This window comes from Nannobrachium achirus (assembly GCF_963921795.1).
Source record: "Nannobrachium achirus genome assembly, chromosome: 23".
Lineage (NCBI taxonomy): Eukaryota > Metazoa > Chordata > Actinopteri > Myctophiformes > Myctophidae > Nannobrachium > Nannobrachium achirus.
The window spans coordinates 26,999,543-27,023,343 of record NC_137830.1 but is presented as its reverse complement, the minus strand read 5'-3'; the positions used below and the strand labels follow the sequence as shown (position 1 = coordinate 27,023,343).

Here is a 23,801-nt window from a genome sequence, read left to right as displayed (position 1 = left end):
TGGGGGTTCCCGGACCCCACTTTGAGAACCACCAACATAAAATGAAAGGAGCACTTCTGGGAAATTGGCGCGAGTTGCGAGGAATTCGTTATATTACATAGGCTATTGTGATGTCAAGTGACATTATAATGTCCATTCAGAAAAGGTCCATTGAACTCAACAGACTTTTGGGGTTTTGATGTTACAGAAAAGGTTACAGAAACTGTCCACTGAACTCAATGGACTTTAGGGGCTACAGAAAAGGTTACAAAAAACGTCCATCGAACTAAATGGACTTGGGATAAAGTAAAATGAAAACAGGTTTACTTTAGCCGACATAAAGGTTGACAGCACCAATGGACAAACTGTACGCTGCTGCTGTTCTTTGTTTCTCTGATTAATCCTTTCCTCCCATTTCCTTATTGTTGTATAATTATGTGTATTATTATTACTATTATTTCTACAAAACAACATACATAAATACTTTCCTAATTAATCACTTCTTACTAGTTAGGGACTGGTTAGAAACAATACAATGCTGCCATCTAGTGTTATTTTGTGATTACATAATAGACTAGACTTTCTTTCTAAATGTTACATAATTATGTAGTTATCTATTAACCACTAGACACTATGGCTGGCTTCTCTTGTGACCGTTAGCTTCATTATCTTGTACTTGCATGATAATAATATTCTTGATTGGACACCAGTGCTTGAAACATTTTTAGCCTGAGTACAAGTATGTTGTCACCTGTGTCCTTGATGTCTCTGCAGCACAAGAGTTATGTATGTGATTATTTGTAAACAAAAAGGATCAGAGTATACCAGTGTTTTTTCTTCTTCTTCTTTTTTCATCTAAATCCTAAATCCTATGATGTATGTCATTTTCACAGACATAAAACATGCCTTTGGAGCTCAGGATATGTGTCAGGGGTTCATAAATATAAGGCTTGTGGTTTGAAACCACCACTGGAAATCAGATTCTAAATCCCACTGAAGTATTGACTTGTCACTAACATCTTCCAAGCTTTCAAGCTTTCATGCGCCTGGTTTATTCAACACTGATACCAGTGCTTAGAAATCTCTGTCACTCTGTATCTAGCTTGCATGTCTTTCATTGTGGCTCAAAAGATGTCACAGAGGCATGGACGGATTAACCCCCGTGAGGGCCTCTGGCCTATATTTTTTTAGGGCCCCCCACCCTCCACCATAACCCCCCTCCCTCCCAACGCGCACTACCCAGCTCGGATTTTAAGCCATGATGATCATCTGTGGGCCAAGAAAACACTGTAGACAACAGAAGAGGGGCCCACACTTTTGATTTTTAATTAAATGTATACATTTAATTTTAGTAAATTGTCAATGACACGGCTAGGTTCCCCCAAGGGCCCCTGAGAGCCAAGGTCCCCTGGCAACGGCCCCACTGGCCCAATGGTTAATCCAGCCCTGCACAGAGGTTCATAAACCGAGGGTTAAAAATGAAAATAATATCTTTCCCTAAATTCTAAAAGGTGCTACGTTCTCAGTTGCATTTCCATGCCAGTGAGGCTCAAGAAATAGGTCTGGCTTTTATCCACCTGTTTCCGCAAGACTTTACTGTAGCATTATCTGCAGGACACTTCCGGTTAACAGCAGACATACAAGCTCACGTCGCATCGCAGATGCAACCGTTGTGAGCTTGTAGATCACACTCGGCTGCGACACCGGAAATGCCGCTCGCCTTCTGTGCAATGCACAATGGGATGTTGGAAAGTTGTGGATAAACACAAAGTTTAGGGTTCAAAGCGCCAACATATTTTCTACATTCTAAAAGGTGGGTTATGTAATACATTTTCAGTTACATATTCCATGGCAGTGTGGCTGAAGAGATACTGTATATCAGGTGTTTATAAACCAAAGGTTAATGGTTCAAAACACCAAAAGAATAAGTTTCACTGACTACTAAAAGGATTACGTTCCCCAGCAGTGTTAACCTGACTTTCGCCAGATAGTTGCAGCAGTGCGTAACGCTCTGCCTTACATCTGGGATCTCTCGGCCAGACTCTATGTAAGGGGCGGGCCATTTTTTGAATTTCTGTAGCAGGTGATTGGATGTGGCCGTTTCTATCACAGTCTGGGAGTGCCAACTCCAACCACTCATATTGGCCTGTCTGCATGACGTTGCAGACAGGCAACGTCATGCACTCAGGCAACGTCACTCTATTGGCTCAGAGCCGCCCAGAGCCCGCCCATAGCTGCCGCTGATTGGTCCGGCCCGGGACTTTACGAGTGTTATCAACGCTGGCGGACCGAGCCCAGATGGTAAAGCAATGCAACGCAATGCTGCCACCATCTGGCGAAAGTCAGGTAACAGCAGTGTGGCTCAAGAGAAGAATCAGGGGTTTATAAACCAAAGGTTCAGGGAGCAGTCACACGAGCTTTGGCAAAATCCGCCCGCATTCAACTGTTGCACCGAACTTTATCATGTTGTGTTAGAACCTCTGGTGTAAAGGTGTTGGATGATTGATGCAAACCAAGAGACAAACAGGCCAAAATAGAGGGGAGAACAGCGAGAGACTCCGAAGTTAATGAAGACTGCTGCTGTCACTATGCGAGTCAGGAGAGAGTATAGGACCCAAATGCAGGACAGACAGGTTTTTTTTATTACTGTTATGACAAAAACCAGGGAACACGAGGAGCACAAGATAAACTATGAAGGCACTAGGAAACTGGCAGGGAACAGAAAACACAGAGGGGACACAGGTGAACAGTGAACACTATAGACAAATTACACATGTTTAGCTAGGGCTAAACAAGACACATGATGAACAACATTTGCAAATGACTGGTGGGGCAAGATAAGTAGCAGCAACTAAGGCAATACGGAAAGTCGGAAACAATATGTCTAGGTCTCTAGGACATCACTAAATAAAAGTATCGTAAGACACTAGGTAACAAAGGCGCCGTTCAGACGGAGATGGCCTCAATGGAAAACAGCAAAATAATATGTCAGATGTGTCATACGTTTAGACAACAGAGTTTTTGGGGTTTGAAAACGCAACAAAGTGAAATCACTTTCCAGAGTGGAAATCTTTTAAGACGCTCCTCCTCGCATCTCTATGTAAAGGAAAACAACAAAACGTGTGATGTCATGGCTCCGCTCGTCTGCTCACGGTGCAGAGCCGAGCCAACAAGGAAATACAACGGACGTGCGTCACTGGTCTCTCTGGCAGTGCGTCACCGCAACCTAGCGACATGGCATGCACATGGCATGCACATTACAGCGTTTTCAATCAGTGATGCGTCTCCATGTAAACGCAGGATAAAAAGTCACTTTGCCGTTTTCTCGTCGTCCAAACGTGGCCTCAGAAACAAGGAACACAACAAGAATTCACAACAGGGAGACAGAACATCATGACAACTGCTTATGGCCTTGAGAGCACCAGGCCCAGGAGCTCCAGATCAGAGATAACGACAACTTGTGATGTTACACGTTGTGAGCTTGTAGATCGGCTAACCCGAACCCCAAGCCTAAACTTGAACTGAGGGAACATCTGGCTGAGGGAACAAGTAGGCATGAGCCTGTGTCTACGTATGTGGTCTCCAGCGCAGCGGCACAGATGTGACGCAAAGCAAAGATCGGCCAACCCAGTGGGTTGGGTTAGTTGATGCCTGCACCCCCCAAACACACAAATATTTTGGTGCGTTGTCCGCAAACACACAGATACAGACATTCCTGGCTTTTCGGTTCTCGACAACCGTTGGTCCGACCAAATTCATTTGGCACTGACTGCACACCTGTGTCATCTGCGACACACACAGCAAGTTCAACAGACATACACAGGTTTTGTGAATTTATAGATAAGATTATGTAAAAATGGAAAGTATGATCACATATTAGGACATCTCGATTATATAACCTTATTTCCGGCTAAATCTGATGACCTAGTAGATCAAAAAGAGGTGGATACAAGAAATCACCAATCCCATAATATCATTTGTGCAGACTTTTAAATCATAGTGGATTTTAGATATGTTTTAGGTATTTTGATTTTTAGCTTAGACAAATGCAAATTTTAGATTCTAATTGTTGAATTACTCAGATAGAGTTTTTTGGTTTTACGTTGTAAACAACAAAAATAATTCAGTGTTTCTATTGCCACCTGTCTTTTTAAACCTGTGATGATGCTGAAAGCTCAATAATCATCAAACATAAATTCAATAGTAAAATATTTATTCAGGAAATCTACCAGTAAGATTTTTGTGTCATAACACAAGAAACTACAAAGTAACTATCCTGAAATCCATAAACCACATGTAGGCTATATTCCACAGGTTCTGTTGAGGACACACAGTGTCAATCAGCTATGTACCGGTAATCTAACAACATGTAAGAAATGGACCCCCTTACGGTTCCATTCGCACACTCTGAGTTAAGGGGGTCCATGGTCTAAAAAATAGGCCTGCCAAACTGCGGTCTATGAGGTGAAATTAAGAGGTTTGAGGACCACTGGGACTACAGTGAGAGTTTTGGGGAATCCCGGTTTGATTTCCTCTCATCGGCTGTCCCAGCTCTCCAGAACGGGTAGGAACGGTAGGTCGGTGCTACCAAAGTAGGTCCTGTCTCGGTGCTGGAACACGTCGCTGATGGCCCACGTCAGACTGCCGCTAGGGTCATGGTGAGTCGCCACCAGCTGACCGTCCAGCCCCAGCTCCAGAACCAGAGCATAGCGCGGCAACAGTGCGTTGTACCAGCCCAGAGGAACCACCTGGGAGACAACCATAGAGGTTATTTTGTTAAAATAAGTAATAAATAGAGCACCGAAGTCTGGCGCTAGAGACCGCTATCCCCCTTGGTCACAGACTTATTTTTTTCTATTGGAATTTCCATAGGAGCTGTGTTCCAAAAATAAAAAAATCAGCCGGGCGGTTTTACTCTTATGGTTATGGATCAGCTGACGGTGAAAAAGTACTAATTTGGCCAAAGTAATATTGTTCTTCTCCAAACACAGACGTTACAAGCGTACACGGACAGGCGTCCGGACGGACGGAGACATGATATGCCGTTTCAAATACTAAACTGGGACCTTCGGTTGCAATCAGCTTAGAATATACTTATTTATCAGCTTAGAGTATACCTATTTATCAGTTTAGGGTATACCTATTTATCAGCTTAGAGTATACCTATTTATCAGCTTCAAGTATACCTAGTTATCAGCTTTCAAGATGGTTTTCCAGATTCAATTTTCTGCTCATTTCTTTGCGCAATCATCTCCAATTCCACTTGTTTGTCCTGTATCCTGTATGAGTTCCCCTCTCCTTTTATGTAAGAATTAATGGCAGTATTGACAAGGCAAAGAAAATCGATTCTAGTTAGATAACAGAGGATCCGATGGAATAATTTACTCACGGATTATGTCCTTTGGAGATTAAATTAGATGAATACAAAAAAGAACACAGACTTATTAGGTGGTTATGTATATCTCTGCAATAACAATAATGATGATGAAGACACTGACCTTAGCCAAGAAGCGTTTGATAGCTGGGTAGGGGGCGATCATATCCAGGAAGGGAGGCATCAACTTGCGGAAGCGGGTGGTTGTTATGCCAACCAGGAAAGTCCCGTGGTTGCTAAGACGGATGTTGTCGGGGTAACCGATCATGTTGTCCATGATGATCTCCTTGGTGCCAGCTCTGGGTCCCTTCAGCCAGTACCTGATGGTTCAAACACAATGGATGGAAGTCAGTGATTCTTAACCGTTTTCATTTCCCAGTTTAGTTAGGCCATGGAAGCTTGTAGATCAGCTATTTCAGCTTTTTTAAATTTTTTAACATGGAGACGATGTTTATGCAAAACAATTGTGATCATCTAAAATAATGTGTATGTAGCTCGCTCGGCGGTGCCTCATGTCGCTCAAGTCCACTTGTGAGGCCGAAAACAGCTCCCTTACAGCTCGCCTCCTACGGAAACAATAATAGCGTACCTGAGGATGCGTCCGATGCTGGTCTCAGCCAACAGGATGAAGTCCTCCTCGGGCGACAGGGCAATGCCATTGGGCATGTAGAGAGAATCCAGCAGCACGCTGACACCTCCAGTTTCCGGGTCAAAGGTCAGCAGACGACCCAAGCTGTTCAGCTCTATCACCTATATACGGGTCAGACGGTTCAAGGTCAAGGTTCACTTTATTTGTCTCCGATTTGCCTTAGTGGAGTCATGGACTTATGGACTGCAATACAAAAAACACAGATAAACCTTCAATATGACAGTGCATATAGTGACTCATGTGCTAGGCGAGTTGAGGTAGTCCCACAGTCACAGTCATGCATTCATCACATTAATCGTGTATTATGTGTATTATAATCGTTCATTGCGAAAATAGCACTTTTTGATCTGCTTTTCAGCGTGTGACATCATCGTACGACAGGTATGCTTGTTCTTCTCAGTGGCTCTCAAAGCCGGGTCTGAGATAAAAGTTTAAGCCCCACTTAACTTTTCGGCTATTAGCTGATCTACCAGCTCAGCTTGTAGATCAGCTATTTTCAAAGATTTTTTAAAGAATCTCTTATCGCCCGACAAAATCTTTTCAACTGGGGGTCCACAGCCAAATATATGTAGCTTTGTATACAGAGCTATGCTGGGGCAGCATAGCTTACATAATAAGCACATCACTCTTTCAACAATGTGGACATTACAATCTGAGATGTGGAGAGAAACAAGCGTACATGTCTACAAAAACGAGCGCAAAAGAAGCGACTAGGTCGCATGCAGGGCTGCCAACTTTCAGGAAAACCTAAGAGTGGGATTTGTGTGTCTGGGGGTGGGGGTGGGGGGATAATAGCTATATATGATTTTGAACCTTGGAGTGCGTTTTTGTGTCCAACAATATTATAATAATTCGTATCTTCTTTTTTGTTAATTATTATAAATGAATCGACCCTTGGAGTAACTATTATACGCCAACCAGTACAGTATTGCACTGGGTGGGTGTTATTTAATTCTTCAAATCTAACCCTCAATAATAAGTAGTTTTGAGGCAGAAATGTAGTTAATACTGTGTATGTGATCATTTTGGTGGGGTGGTCTGGGGGTCCTCCCCCAGAAAAGAATTAAAAGAGTAGATGTTATTTCCTGTATTCTGGTGAATTCTACAGGGAGTTTGGTACTTTTATCAGGCTTTACTTTATGGATACATTTTACATGTCATCCATTAAGCTGCAACACGTCTTGCTTGAAGATCTGTTCTTTTTGCACACACTGCTAGTAAGCAATGGGCATTTTGGATGTGTTGAACAGAGCAACATAGAACATGAATTAATCTATGCTGTAGATGATCCTCCTCCTGTCGCCAAAGATCTTACTGACTGTAGTGACGTGCGCAGGGAACGTGCACGTAGCGTTCCTCACACCAGACGCACACACGCATCTAATCATTTCTACTTTCCACTATAGTTAAAGGGTGGGATTACTTTAGAATCAGATACACTATTTTAAGCCCCTTGTTGCTCAAATCGCTCAAAAGTGGATGTCTCAGTGGCACTTGAGTTGACGCAGTTTTCCACTTTGTGACGGCTGGTGATATGACGGCTTGAGAAATACGATGTGTGGTGTGAGAGCGTGTGAAGAGGGTAATTTGCGTGAGTCTCACGCTCATTGCATGAGGGTTGGCAGCTCTGGTCGCATGATCACGCACGCACAGGGGGTCCCCAGCAAAATGAGTTAATAAGAGTATCAAAATCGGTTTCCCACTTACATTTGCCTCACTGCACGTCACAAAAAACATTGCTTTTATGTGTCTTATTTGTGTATTGTGTGTGTATGTATGTATGCTGCCATCTTGGCCATGGCACACTTGAAAAAGAGATCTAAGTGGTTTTAAATAAAGGATAAATAGCAAACAACAACAAAAAAAGTCTTATTTGTAGGCTGCTGACATGAAAATGATATACCAGTGTTCTGAGAAGACCGCCAACCATTGATTAGGTGGAAGTGGGACCGCTTAAGGTCATGCTGGTTATGTGTGAGGCAGTAATCATTGGGTGCTTAATTTGTACAAGTACTTCTGTGCAAATCCATCCACTAAAACAAATGTAAGATCGAAGACTAATTGCAGCCCGACAGAGGACTTGTCTTTGAGCAACGGGTTCAACGATTTGCCTTTTGTTTTTTCCTTCCATTACTGCAGCTTGTCAGCAGTGAAGTGTCAGTCAATGGATTTACAGGAGCGAGAGATGAACTCTGCAAACAGAGGCAGCAGCCGGGGAGAGCTGGAGAAAGCTTGGGAAACATGCGGTTGCCAAGCAGCTCGAGACAAGCCTCATGAATAGATCCTGTGTGCATCTGTCTCCTCCCTCCTTTCTGTGCCGAAGTCTCAAACTGAACATGGCAAAAGAGCCTTCAATCCCAATGTTATTCTTTGATTGATTGATTGATTGATTGAAGGCTTTATTAGAAGTTTGCATAGGAAAATGTACAGATTCATGACGGTACAGTTCACTGGTACAAGGTCTACTAAAAGGAGATCCATGAAAAGACTAAGCTTATTTCAACAGGAAACCATTTAAGTATCTCATATAACATTGAATGACAGACAAATAGAACACAGTACTATGCAGTAGACATGTAAAGAAAAAAAGAAAGAAAAAGAAAACAGTAGGTCTATACAATCAGTAAGTACAGTATATACAATATATACAATAATCTCCATAAAGAAATTACTTTCACGACCCAGGGGATGAACAAGTGACGTCAGGGCTTTTCAAGGTACTCAAATGCACTTTACCTGCAAAATATAAATTAATGTACTTCCTTACGCTAAACGCTAAAGAGGAAATATTAAATATTAACAGACATTGCACAGAATGAACCGAGTCATGAACATATGATATGCTGTGTACAGTAATCACTTCACGAGTAGCACCACTGCTGTGCCTTTGGCTTCACCACCAGCCTGGGATCAATACCATTTTCGGGTTTCTGAAAGCGCAACTAATAAACGAATTGATTTGCTTTATGTTGGAAACAAAAACAATGCGACTCAAAGCGGAACCAACCATCGGAACCACAGTTTTTTTCTTCTTCTAAACCAGATCACATGGCTCAAGTTTAAAGCGAATACCAGGCTTCCCTCCGCTGTGGGAAGTGTGGTGATGCAAGGTTAGCTCACCTCCAGTTTGACGTGCTTGCGTCCCCAGCGACTGGAGGAGTCAGTGAAATAGATGATCCCCGTCTGAGCAGAGATATCCAGGCCGTTCAGGAAGGCGAATGGTACGCCTTCAGCACCTGCAACAACAAAAGGTGCGAGGAAGGCGTCAGCGTTGCCGGATTTTGCGAGAGAAATGAGCAACCACATGTCTCAGAAAACAAGCTCAAAAGAAGTGACTAGGCCACATCATGAGCACTTTAAACCTATATGCATCGGCTATTTGAAAATAGCAGATCTACAAGCAACACACAACACACGCGCACACACACGCGCACGCACGCACACAAACACACACACACACACACACACACACACACACACACGCAGAACACACACACACACACACACACACACACACACACACACACACACACACACACACACACACACACACACACACACACACACACACACACACACACACACACACACACACACACACACACACACACACACACACACACACCTTCTGAATTAGCCAGCAGAAGTGTCTTTTGTCCGGTTTTGGGGTTGACGCGGTGTAGTCCAAAGTAGGAGTCTGCTACTATCAGCTGACCATGTCTATCCATCCTCACTCCATGAGGACGACCACACAGAAGCTCATAATCTGTACTGCTACCTAGAGAGACAGACAGACAACATCTGCAAAAATAGCTCTACAAGGTCTAGAATATCTACAAGCCACAGCACATGAAGACCTGCCCTGTTCAAAGCCACCCTCAAAACCTACTTTTTCAGACACAGGGAGACCCCAGCAAAAGTAGTTAATAATAGCATTAATTCGTTTTTACCGCTTGAACCCTCTATACATTTGCTCTAATCTACAAGCTCACTTCGTGTTGTATCGTGAGCTTGTAGATCTGGTATTTTCAAAAGATCTTGGAAAGAACAAAAAACATTGCTTTTATTTCCCAAAAGGAAATTAATGCATTTAATTCAGTGCTACCATAAGCAGGGATAAAACCTATCCTTTAGGATTTTAACGATTCCCTCGTCATGGTTCCATTCCATAACTTCAATCATTTCAATATATTTTTTTAATCTTTATACTTTTGGCCTTCAGTAAGATTGTTGATGAACATAAATTAAACCAGACAGTATTGCACACCTATTATTGTAGTGGTTCTCATAAGCCCCTTTTCCACTGACATTGCCCAACACCACACCACTCCACACCGCCCACTTGTGCCAGGTTTTCCACTACAAGGACCTGGGTAGAGTGGAGTGAAAGTCGTACTAAACATGGTACTAAAAAGTATCCAATCCAGAGTAGGTCTGAGCAAGGCCAAACAGGGCCAAACACTTCATAATGACTGATCACTCACTGACTTTTCATTTAGACCACCAGGATATAGTTGTAATACATGATCATAGATTCTATTGTGTTATAACTACTATTATACTCTATTATTGTGTATTATAGTTATCATAGTAATACATTATTACTTTAGTTTATAGTGAGGGGGGCCGGGGACCCATTGGGTTACTTATGGACCCTTACAGGTCTGTAACTCTCAGAGTTGGTCCTTGAAATTAAAAAGTTTCAGAACCACTGAATAGCAGAAGTGAAGTCCACATACCAGCTCAACCGGTTACAGGAAACGGCAAATTCAACCCAGCACATACCACACTCTGCTAGATCTTGGCCCATCTGGGTGATGAGAGTCAGGCTGTCATCTGGACCGATCCTCCACAGTTTACCATCTACTGTCCCGGTGTACACGTTACCTGACAGGCGCACACACACACACGCACACCTAATTTTAGAGATGTACTACAAATACTGAGATCGTAAAAATGTTACCAAATGGGTCTGTCCACGAGTTTGTTTCACACAGACCACATCCTCTGTCCTCATTGTGGTAATTGAAGGAACTTTCAGTAAATGCAGTAGAACATAGAACATCAGCCATTCAGCTATTATCCAGATGGACTTGCAAAGTGTCTCCGACCACCAAACTTTCTGTCGGTAAGGTCCGATTGCAACTTCTGAAAGGCATTACCACAAATTTGAGTTTGGAAAGCTGCACATCGGAAAGTCTGACCTTTCCGACGAAAGGTTTGATGGTCATACACTCTTAAAGGGTAATACCACTCATTTTCAACATTGAACTATGTAATTAAAGAGTTGTGTGTTGCCTAGAACTGGAGGATTTGGAGGAAGTTTTTTCTTATTTCCACACAACTCTATATAACAACTTAGCATCTGGCTACAAGTACACAACGCTCAAATCTGTAATATGCAACACTTGCAGTAGCCTCGACAACCTGACATCCTATAGTTTGTATAGTTTTAATGTACATATTAAAGCTTTTTGGATATTCCACTGTTAGACTGATGATACGTTCTTGGTTTATGATCCTAGATTACTATTTCTATGCATTTGGTGTCTTACCACACACACACACACACACACACACACACACACACACACACACACACACACACACACACACACACACACACACACACACACACACACACACACACACACACACACACACACACAGACAGACAGACAGACAGACAGACAGACAGACAGACAGACAGACAGACAGACAGACAGACAGACAGACAGACAGACAGACAGACAGACAGACATGCTGCAGGCTTACCCTCTTGATCAGCAGTGAAGGATTCTGGTCCATGTAGTTTGCCAGTGAACAACCTGTGGCCACCCTGCAGTCTAGTGTTGGCAGCCAGCAGGCCCTCAAGAGGTGGAGGGGGCCCTGGCAGACTGGAGATGGATGATGAGTAGTTAGAAGTAGAACAGTGCTTCCCAAAGCCTGGGTTGGGACCAATTTGTGGATTGTGGAGGACACCTTTTTAGCTAGAGTTTTAACAAAAGCCAAGACATGGGAACATATTACCCATTACAACATATTATCATTGGCTCCCAGTTAGTTTTAGGATCAATTTTTAAATTATTTTACTTGTTTACAAAGCCATCCATGGTTTGGCTCCCTCAAACCTCTTAGACTGTTTGCCGAGATACGTTACTGCTCGCCCCCCAGGTCCTCTACCGCTGACCTCCTCGAAGTCCCAGAAGTAACAAAATACGGCCAAGCAGCATTTTGTTTCTACAGCACGACGGCCTGGAATAAGCTCCCACCTTTAAAGAACTAATAACTGATCTACAAGCTCACAACGCATCATGTAGATCTGCTATTTTCACTAGTTTAGGTCCAAAGAAGGTTTGGGAACCTGAACCACTGAATTAGAGGATTAAAGACTTGGTGTACAGTAGATATCCTCCAACTGCAACTGTTAACTGCAGATTCGATTTGCTACATAAATCCCACATACAGTGAAATTCTGTGTTGTTACCTTGATTTAGCAACAACTCAAGTCACACGTGTGCATGTTTATTTGTAGACCATAGTTAATTCCACAGGGAAAATTCTGTTTCAGCTTCACCCTGGCTGATGTCTGGTCAGATGGTCATGATAACTGCTCGGGGTAGTGATTTAAAGGGATATTTCACTTTCAAAAAGACTTTTGGTCATTTTATCGTCTAATCAGGCTTTTTGGAACACCCTGAACAGTTTTTAATTTGCTTGATTCAATCTTTAGATATTTGATGTAAATGTTATCAGGCCCTCCAGGTCCAGTGCTCCTCCCCATACACACCCATTGTAACTTCAAACTACATTTTAGCCATGATAGATTCATTAAAAACACCCATTATTTTTTCTGGTGACTCATACTGCCCTCCTAAAATACTGAATGAAGCAAATTAAAATCTGTTCAGGGTGTTCATAAAAGCCTGATTAGACGATAAAATTAGCAAAACCTTTTTTGAAAGTGTTATATCCCTTTAAGTGTCTTGCTCAGAGATCACTTCTGACACACAGACAAAGGCGGGCTAGGAGATGAACCTTCTGATTACCAGATGGCCCCTTTTACCCACTAATTAAGCTACAGCCACCCCTCCTGTATGTGTGTGTGTGTGTGTGTGTGTGTGTGTGTGTGTGTGTGTGTGTGTGTGTGTGTGTGTGTGTGTGCATGTGTGCACATGGTGAGTTACATACACGTGAGGCTTAGGATCTATAGGAGAAGGCAGCAGATAGACTCCCACAGCGAGCGCTAATACAGCCACCAACACTGTTCGTCTCACCGCTAACCTGAGAGAGGAGGGAGACAGCACGCACGCACGCACGCACGCACGCACACACACACACACACACACACACACACACACACACACACACACACACACACACACACACACACACACACACACACACACACACACACACACACACACACACACACACACACACACACACACACACACACACACACACACACACACACACACACACACACCTTATTAAACCCACAGATATGCACTGGAATAAACAGTAAAAAAAAAATGACTAAAAGCATTAATTCTTGGGCCTTTTTATTTTTTTCCCCCTATGTCCTGATTTTACCTAGATTGTATTAGTTTTCTAACCAATTGTTTGGTTGCCTTTGCTGTTTTATGCCATGTTTTTAAACTCTGTAGCCCTTATTATACTTATTGTTGTTGACTTGTTGTTGTTATTACATAGGTAAATAGCACTGCTGCTACTAAAGCCTGCTGTCTCACTGTAATAAGTCATCCATGTGTCACACATGTGAACTTTGTCATCCATATTATTGTTTGGGGAGGAGGGGGTGGGGGTAAGAGACACAAGCAGACAGATGTGTTTCGCTGGTTTTGTAATCACTAGTCAGTATTTTATTCAAGCATTGTCATAAAAAGCAAAATAATATTGAACCGTTCAATACGAGGGTGTACCGAACCGAATGACCCTGTACCGAACAATACAATACAATACCACTCCACATCCACATTCCCCTGGAACCCCCTCAAGGACCCCTAGGGGTCCGCCGAGCCCACTTAGAGAACCACTACCCTAGAGGTTGGGTACCGCATTGTTCAAAGTTATAAAAATCGAACCTCTGTTCGAAGTGGAGCTGTGTGTGTGTGTGTGTGTGTGTGTGTGTGTGTGTGTGTGTGTGTGTGTGTGTGTGTGTGTGTGTGTGTGTGTGTGTGTGTGTGTAGCACCTCTCTGGTCACCCAGGATCATGTGTACCGATTTTTGTGACATTTGAAGAAAATATGTAGGAAAAGGTGCAAAAAGTGTGTTTTGGAGAAAATTCAAGATGGCGGAAAATCTATCCTGGCGCAAATGGGCGTGGCCTATATGGGGAGATGCGTCTTGACCCAAGGAATCCAGGGAAAAAAGAATTTTAATTTTCCGATCTACGGTTCAAGAGTTACGGGGCAAAACGCAAAGTGGGCCGTTATAGCGCCACCATGAGGCCGAGTGATGTAATTATATTTGGATTCATTCTTAAAATCATTATGTATCTCCTCTCCGAGGTTTGAAACTGTAGCTCCTATGGTTTACGAGAGAAAAATACTTGAATGTGAGTTTTTGCAATTCCCATTATAAGTCAATGGGGAAAATTAATTCACTAATAAATTAATATCAATTAAACTATAGAACCTTTCTCTTAGCAAGTTACTAGCACACGATTCCTGAGTAAGCCGGTCGATTTGACATATGGCGCGAGTGTGTGGTGCAAAAACTGTGGGAGGAGTAGCGTGCCAAACTTTGAGGCTACATACAGACAGACAGACACGGACGGACGGCCACACACACGGCCACGTATAGGGAGCTTGTGTTCCACACAGCTCCAAAAATACATTTATAAATCAAGGACATTTCTGTTTTGTATCGAAAAAGTATGGAACCGTGACACGAAAATATCAAACCGAACCGTGAATTTTGTAAACCGTTGCACCCTACTGTGTGTGTGTATATATATATATATATATATATATATATACAGTATATATATATATATATATATATATATATATTAGGGCTGGGACTTTACGCGATTAAAAAAATTAACGCATTTTAATCGCACTTAGTTTTTGCACCACAAAACCTTCAGTTTCGGGAATACTGATCATAGCGATGCACTAAACAAGAAGAGAGAACAAACACAAAGGGAGAAGTAGCCGATCAGAGCGCTTTGCTTGGCCCAGTGGATGCGAAATTTAGATTTAAAAAACTCACTAGTTGATTCCCTCGTACAACAAAATGTGTTTCACATGAAAAAAAATGCTTCTCAGGTAAAATATCGATATGCGATTAAATGCGATTAATTGCGATTAATTAATCACAGAGCCTGTAATTAATTAGATTATAATTTTTAATCGCATCCCAGCCCTAATATATATATATATATATATATATATATATATATATATATATATATAGAGCATCGCAGTGCGGTGTCGGAAGTAAACAACCCATTCATTTTCACCATAGCGTTTTTCATTATCAGCCACAAAGTCGTCGCAATTCAATGTACACTTACCACTAGGCTGGTGGTTGTAAAATGGTTCTATATGCTCCTGTAGAACCCCCGAGTATGTATGCAATCACTCAAGATCGCACGGAGAAGAACTGCATTTCCCATACTGCTAAACATGTACATCCGGTGAAATCGACGTCTGTGATTGGTCTAGCTTCTTCTTCTTTCATGTATCTTGCGGTTACCGCGGAAGTAGCTACTGCCCCCTGTCTTCCCGGCGGATTATTGCACGTCAGCAGAACTCCCGTGAGCGATCGTCTTTCTTTTACAAATATGAATTATATGATGCACTATGTTAAGGATGACGATAAGAGCGTCCACAGAGATGACAATCACTACATTTCAGGCTATATGCTGGCCTGGATAACTAAACTGAGCGTGATTTAAGGGCTTTATTTCAGGAAACGACAACAACATTCGCAATGCATTCTGGGAGTGTAGTTTCCGCAATTTTAAAAATAATGATGTACACAGTCTTGTACCCTGCCCTTTTTTCAGCTTTCTAATTAATCTTTGCATTCAAAAAAATGTGAATATTGACATGATCCCTCTCCAGCCGAGGTGGCTTTGTCCAAGGCTTAAAAACGTTTAAATAAATACTTTATGAAATGTCTATGGAAGAAATGAATGCGGAAAACGCTTCCGACACCAGAGTGAGGACGGGGTGGGGCTTCAACTGCGATGCTCTATACTGGTCAATCAATAAATGTGTAATCTCTGGGTTCGCATCGCCACTGACAGTGTAATCAATCCCCTACAACTAAACAAAGTCATTTATTTTAACAATGAAATGGGTCTCCGTAGAGACCGTCAAAAATTACCATTGCCGACCATATTTCAGGTCGTCATGGTGGGGTATTGGGTAAAGTTTTCAACTAGCAATAATCCCGCCTCGGTTAAACCTCATTGGCTAAGATATTGCCGCTGCGCAAAGATAACGTTAACATTGGCCCAGCAAGATACTCTAATGGAAGACGTTGTTATCTCCCTGACGGTTTAAATCAAACACAACAACAGAATAAGTCTAAAAACATTACTGTATTGTTATGTTTGCTCACCCTGTCCTTACTTAGACATAGGTGGTTATAAATAGTTCACAGCGTCTTTTATCAACACGTTTCCGATATATTTTCAACGTAACCTGCCGCAGTGCATCATGGAATGCATTGATATGTTAATGTTCCGGCGATCAGCAGGCACTCACAACCTATCTATGCTCACAACAAGTTACAACAACCAACACTGAATTCAAACTGTGTTATTACACTTTGATCATCAAAACGATAGGCTATGATACAGATACATCCATAGCTTTTTTTCCTCGTGAGCCGTGCATTATATCTGTTTTCACTTGTTCAAAACAACTGAACTTATCGTCATAACATAATATGAAGCTCCGCCTCCGCGTGTGCGTGTGTGTGTGTGCCATAACTTACATTTTTGAAGCAGCTATGCAGCCTAGTGTAGCTACGGTACGTTGTGATGATGAGCTACTTATCGTTTGTACGTACAGTTTTTCCACTCCAAACTTTCAGCAGCTGTAAAACCTCGTGGAGTGATTGAGTCGCGGTGGTGGGAGTGCTTGAATGGGGCGCGTGCGTGGGCGTGCTCGTATGAACATACGTGTGTGTGTGTGCGTTCAAGTTCAACGTTACGTGATCACAGACAGTACAGCAAGAATGAGAAGACCGTGCGTGCGTGTGCGCGCGTGTGTGTGACGTCATCGGTGGGAGGACATTTAAATGGGGGATCGGGGTCATACGGAGGTCAGACCATAATGTATGTGGGAGCGTAACTGGAGGGGGAGGGGTTCAGAAACAACTCCTGACATGCTGAACGATGCTTACATAAACCACTGGTGGAAGGACTGGAGTAGGCCTACTAAAAATAAAAGTAGCAATATACCCAGTGGTGGAAAAAGCACAAATAAACACAAACATAGACAGGCAGTCATAACAACCCAATAACTATGGCTTCATTAGCGTGCATGTAAGGGTCAAACTCGTTCTTCTGCTATACCACAAAAATGTGGAACGCCTTACCGAAGGCCCTAAAGGAGTGTGGATCACTAGCATCCTTTAAAATCGCCCTGAAAAACTTACAGGCAGCAGCCGTTCGCAACTGGTAAAAACAAACAATAGCCCAGTCCTACCCTCCCCTGACCCCTCTTTGTATTTTACTCTATGTTTTTATTTTTAAATTGTTTCCCCCCTTTTTTTCTTGACTATCTCTACTGCATACTAGTAGTCTACTGTGTTCTATATTCTGTCATTCAATGTTATATGAGATACTTCAATGGTTTCCTATGGAAATAAATAAGCTTAGTCTTTTCTAGGATCTCCTTTTAGTGTACCAGTAAACTGTACCGTCATGAAACTGTACTTTTTCCTATGCAAACTTCTATTAAAGTCTTCAATCAATCAATCAATCAATCAATCAATCAATCAATCATGTGCGTCACATAAATTGATTGTGCTGATTGATTAGTTTGAAATGCTGTGTATCACTATTCGACATAACTCGTCCTGCTCCTTTTCATCTAGGAATATGTCAAATCAATCAATCAATCAAACAAACAACCAGTCAATCAATAAGAAAAGCAAAGTAAATCAATGTAATCTTGTAAAAGCCATAAATGAAATAAATAAGAAATGACTGAAATTAACAAACCAAAAACAGTTCGACAGGCGTTAATATGGTGTTATAAATAGACAGACACTAGATCATACATGGGCAACTGGCGGCCCGGGGGCCACATGCGGCCCCCACCTTCACTTCATGCGGCCCTCAGGTTAATATCGGAATACTGATATGATTGATTTCAGCTGTTACAATTTTAAACGTGCAAACTTGATCCGCTTTATTAGAAGCGTAATGACTTTAACACTAGTCTTTTTTATGTCCAGTTTATTTGCATTTAAGTTCATAAAGTTAAGTGAATATAAATGCATTTGAAATTAAATAATGTTACTTTTCAGGATTAAAATACAAAAAATGCTCAAAAGCATTCTGGATTCCAATTCAAAAATAGCAAAAATAGCAGATCTACAAGCTCAGAACGCGTCGCACTGCGACGCGTTTTGAGCTTGTAGATCGGCTATTTTTGCAATTTTTGACTGTATATGCATTGTGGCCCTCTGGAGTGAATGTAAAAATATATTGGCCCTCTCCATCATCAAAGTTGCCCACCCCTGCACTAGATGGTGGTATTGTCTTTGTTTCTAACTAGTCCCTATGGTCCATACTAAGTTATAAGGGTTGCAAGGGTTTTATGGCAGTGCTGTTGCTGAGCCAAATAACTAAGACATCACTATAAATCCTTGGATCTCTTTCTCAAGATGTATATTTAACAGCAAGAAGGGTCTACAGAGTACGTAGAAAATATTACATTTTGCCATTACCGATAGGCAAATAGTCAAGGCGGGGTATTGGGCTTTAACTTTTCACTTTTTAGACACTTTATTTGATTTTGTCAAAATTTTACAGGCAGTATTACATTTCATTTTTACAGTACATTTTTTAAAATGTCAAATAGCAAAAATAGCCGTGACTCCTGGCTTGTGTTTCCAATTTCCAAATAAGTAAAGTAAAACATTTGAGTACTTTTCCCACCACTGTTGACTGAGTTACAGTACAGCCTACTTTTGGGCATCTCCTTCCATGCAAAAAGTCCCTGGTGGAGAGGCAGTTGTGTACTGTGCTCCAAGCCACGTCTTTATGAACATTTTGCATGAAGGGAATGTTTATGTTCTTCCAGACCTGTAAACATTCTGTTTCAATTACAATTAAGTACAGACAGGCACCAGCCTATTTGCCAGGGGCGACAGGCACTTTTTAACATTCCCTCTATACTCACCTTGCCTGACGTTCCCCCCAAGTTAGCAGACTTAACATAAAATTGCCTTTCCATAGATTTTAGGACTTGTTTCCAAAAATCTAGTGGGATTTGACCCACCCAAACTGAAAATGTCACATTTAATTCAATCAATAAAGAGAACCAATTTACAGGCCTCATTTTTGTACTGTTCCAGCTCCAATTTTGTCTGCTCATTTACTCATTTCATAAATTCCAATTTCACTTGTTTATCCTTTAAGAGTTCTCTCTCTTGATTGGATGAAATTAGTATCCCAACATAAAAAGAAATCTGTTTACTAAAGAGATGGAGAGATGGGAGACCGCTGTTAGATCACCTAGCCTTTCCTTTCCTGGAAATGCACTATAAGACCAAAAAGGTTGCTGTTTAAAAAAATATGATTCCCAAAGGTAGGCCTACGGTTGCATGGCACAGGATTGACGAGATATGATGATAAAGATATTGGTATCTGTATCATAATCAAGATGTAACTAGATGGTTTTAAAACTGTGATTCCCAAACCTATTGGCTCATAATGCATTTAGAGAATCAATCTATGAATCGAGCAGGAGTAGGGAAATGTTTCAATCAGAGCACACAATTAGAGGACTATCTTGGAACGTTAATTTTCATCCTCACAAAAGAAAGGCAGCTGGAAGAGACAGTCCACGTCGCTCCACGTGCCGTTCTTGTTGATGGCTCCGCACTGGTGAGACCAAGGCAGCTCAGGGCCGTTGGCGTCGTTGTTGTAACTCCAGTTGGTGTAGTTCACCACCAGATCACTGGTCCAGAACCAGAACCCAAATACAAAACTCTGACTCAGACCGAGCCACATGGGGCCGGTCACATCATCAGTAGTGTCCAACCACTGCTGGACAGCTGTCTGGTCTTCAGGTCCGTCTATCCACAGCAGGTTGGTGTGGTGAGTCTTGCAGTACTCAAAGGCCTCTTCCCAGGTTCTCCTCTCACGGATTAGTTGGATGTTCACCAAGCCTGAAGTACAGAGGGACAGTAAAATGGCGACACAGACTGAGGATCAGTATTGATCACCTACAGTACAGTGTTCTCAAACTTTTTCTCGTCAAAGACCCCCAGGGGCCCAGACTGATAGGTATTGCACCATGGACAGCTATCTGAAAATATGTTTGTACAGCGGACCCCGATAAGAAAAAAAGTTGTGATAAAAAAATGAATTAAACATTTGTAATATTTAAAAAAATAGCAGATCGACAAGCTTGAGGGTCTGCTATTTTTGACTAGCCGAAGTATGAAAAAGGGTTAAATTGGTCAAACTAATTTGTATGCTATTTTCATAGGGATTCCATGGAACTTGCTCAAGGACCCCTGGGCTCCCCGCTTTGAGAACCAGTGACCTACAGTATGCACCTGATGTGTACTGTACGAACATACTTGTTGCATACCTTTAGAACACATGACATCTGCTCTGACAGTTTCACATGGTTGTGAATAAAGACTCAGTTGTGAATTAAATCTCAGAAGAACTGCGCCGTTGAAAGGACGAATAGGTAACAGATTTGTCCATTCTCTATATGTGGAGCACGCTCCGTCCTGCCACTCCCACTCGTCGTGCATCAGTCCGATCCAGAAGCTTCTGTTGTTTCCCTTTTCCATCACTTCCTGATTCTGTGTTTGGTTGCTGATGCTGACCAGGTCAGTGTGGTGACGCCTGCAGTACTTCCTGGCCTCACACCAGTCCTTCTCCACATCCACCAGGATGTAGTCACTGACTGCACAAGACACACATCAACTCTGTTCATTTAGCCTTTGACGTTTATGATAATTTAGAAATACATTGCATCATGTTCAGGTGTGCAAGCCTGCTTGAAAGACTGTCTAAATTGCCTCAGATCCGTTTAAAACAGTTTCAAACACAACACACATTCCTCATGAAAGTGAAAAGGAGGTCATATACTGTATTCTCTCTCTCTCTCTCTCTTGTTTTAAACACACATTTTAAATCATCATATCATAGTGATAGAGATAATAATTAACATTTTCACAACTTACATTTGTAGCACATGAAAGGTTTTTTGTCGGAACACTTAAAGCCTGTCCATGTGTTGTGGTCAATGGCCTCACAGATCTGTCCATCCCCTGGGGCACCTACGGCTGAGGCGTTGAACGTGAAAGAGACACCGTCTGACCAGGTGGTGACATTAACCCGACCCCGAAGAAGACCAAGCCACAGATAGGGAGAGTTTTTCTTCCAGGCATTAGATATTACTTTGGCTTCTTCAGTGTCGTACACTGTCACCAGGCTGGAGTTAGTCTCTTTACAAAGCCTTGATGCTTCACTCCTTATGCTTGCACTTTTCTCGATGAAATGTCTGAGGTGACCTGATGTTACTCGTGGCTGAAATAAAGCTGAGAAAAGAGAATAGCAGCAGTGTCAACTAAAAAAATAAAATGAATATTGAAATGTATTGACATTTATTGAAACAATTTCCGGCAAAGGAATAAAATCCTCTTCGCCAGACTCACAAATACAAATATTCTTTAAAATATTCATCACGTTTTCACATTTCATACATAAAACCCAACAACCCTCCCTCCCTCCCACCCACCCACCCCACAAATATACATACATACAGTGAGTACATACAATCCACCAATATACATACACTCCTTAAAATACCAAAACATAAACACTGTATTAACAGTTTTCCTTTTTGTTTAACTAAAATAACGATATAATCTCTTATTCCACCAGTCTATGACATCACAAGCCAGCTCTATAATTATACACAAAATCTTTTGTTGACCAAAATTTGTCAAGTCTGTTTTGAAATGTATTAATTGTGGGAGCCTGGACCACTTCTTCTGGAAGTTTGTTCCATGCGCTCACGGCTCTAATTGTAAAGAAATGTTTTTCTTTTCAGAATGACATTTTAGTGGTAACAATTTTAAGGAATTCCCTCTCAGGTCGTACCTGTTGTCCCAGAAGTGGACAACAGGCTCGTCTGTAAAGTCATATATCTGGTGAACAAGTTTGTAGACCTCAATCATATCTCGTCCTCTAAGGCAAACAATCCAAAAATGAATAGCAGTTAAAGGTTCAGAATCCAGTGGTGGCAATACGGTTCAAACAACACTAATACAACACAACGACACAATGTACAGCACTGCATAATGTTCTGCTTCTGCCAGAGAACAGAGAGACAGGAGCAAAAAACGAAACAGGAAAGAAGAGGTCGAGGCAGCAGAGAGATCACGAAACAATGGCAAAATGCAAGACAATTCAAGAAAACCCCTGCTACATGACGGGAGTGACACAAACCAAGGAACCTGATGTCTTATGTAGCACTGTGTGAATGTCTTTTTGCAAATGTGGCTTGCTATAGCTATGCTGTGGGAAATCCACGCACAGATTCACACCGAGTCAATCTCTCCCTATAATTGTGTCCTTGTATAACTTGATCTTATCTATATCAAATTCACATCATATTCACTTGCTAACACACGTGACCAGTGTATTTTCATGGCCGTCATGACAGGTCACAGCAGTGATGCACCTACAGTACCTACGTACACACACAACCTTACCTGTGCACAACACCAATGTCACAAGGGTTGTTTCCATGGCAAAGAAGTGGCAGTAGAAATGATGGAGATCCACAGATGTCCTAAATGACTGATGAGGGAGTAAAGCAGAATGTGTCTGAAACATCTAACCCAGTGGTTCTGAAACATTTTCATAAATTGATACAGTATTATTTAAGTGGACAGACCCCTTATTTGAAGATTGTGTGCCAGTGACTGCCATAAGAGATTTGTGTTTAAAAAAATATATATTAAAAACATTTCTTTCAAGATTCCCTTTTGCCATTTTGATTACAATGTCCAAGACCTTCATTGAAATATCAATGGTTCAATACAAGGACCCAGCTCTTTAAGGCTTGGAATTCAGAGTAACTGGGCAAGAAGCACATTTTACGTTTAAACTTGACAGCAGGGTTAGGGTTATTGACTGCAATACACATATTCAAACTTACCTGGTCCTCAGAGGTGTGTGTTGTCCTGCAGAGCTGCAGGCTGGTTCTATATCCTGACTATATCACACCATATCTATACTGGCATCACTTATGGAAATCACACAATCTCTAACACAACTGATTGGCTGGCTGGCTGACTGTAGGCTGGTTAAATGACTGACTTACTGGCTTTCATGGACTAACTGATCGAATGGCTTTTTGGCTAAATGACTGAGTGACTAAAATGAGTAGGATAAGCAAGGCGCTAGCAAGATAAATAGTTTGGCACTGCAAGTGTCCTTTCATGATTATGGAACATCAACTCAAACATGGAAGAAACTCGGCTGCCTGTTGCTTCACTGTGGGGTAGAATAATTCTTGGCTGAGGACACACTGGAGTTAATCTGGATGC

The 23,801-nt window shown here is 41.8% G+C and overlaps 1 protein-coding gene across 1 annotated transcript; it reads right to left on the bottom strand.

The window, feature by feature from the left end:
- Window positions 1–4,514: 4,514 nt before the first annotated feature.
- Window positions 4,515–22,424, bottom strand: LOC308308451 (adipocyte plasma membrane-associated protein-like; the record flags this gene model as incomplete). Its single annotated transcript, XM_080753867.1, has 11 exons — window positions 4,515–4,727; window positions 5,478–5,673; window positions 5,943–6,103; window positions 9,123–9,238; window positions 9,628–9,780; window positions 10,788–10,889; window positions 11,778–11,899; window positions 13,194–13,281; window positions 20,037–20,390; window positions 20,906–21,141; window positions 22,348–22,424. 11 exons carry the CDS (start codon window positions 22,422–22,424, stop codon window positions 4,515–4,517), a joined length of 1,818 nt encoding a protein of 605 aa, XP_080609993.1.
- Window positions 22,425–23,801: the final 1,377 nt, after the last annotated feature.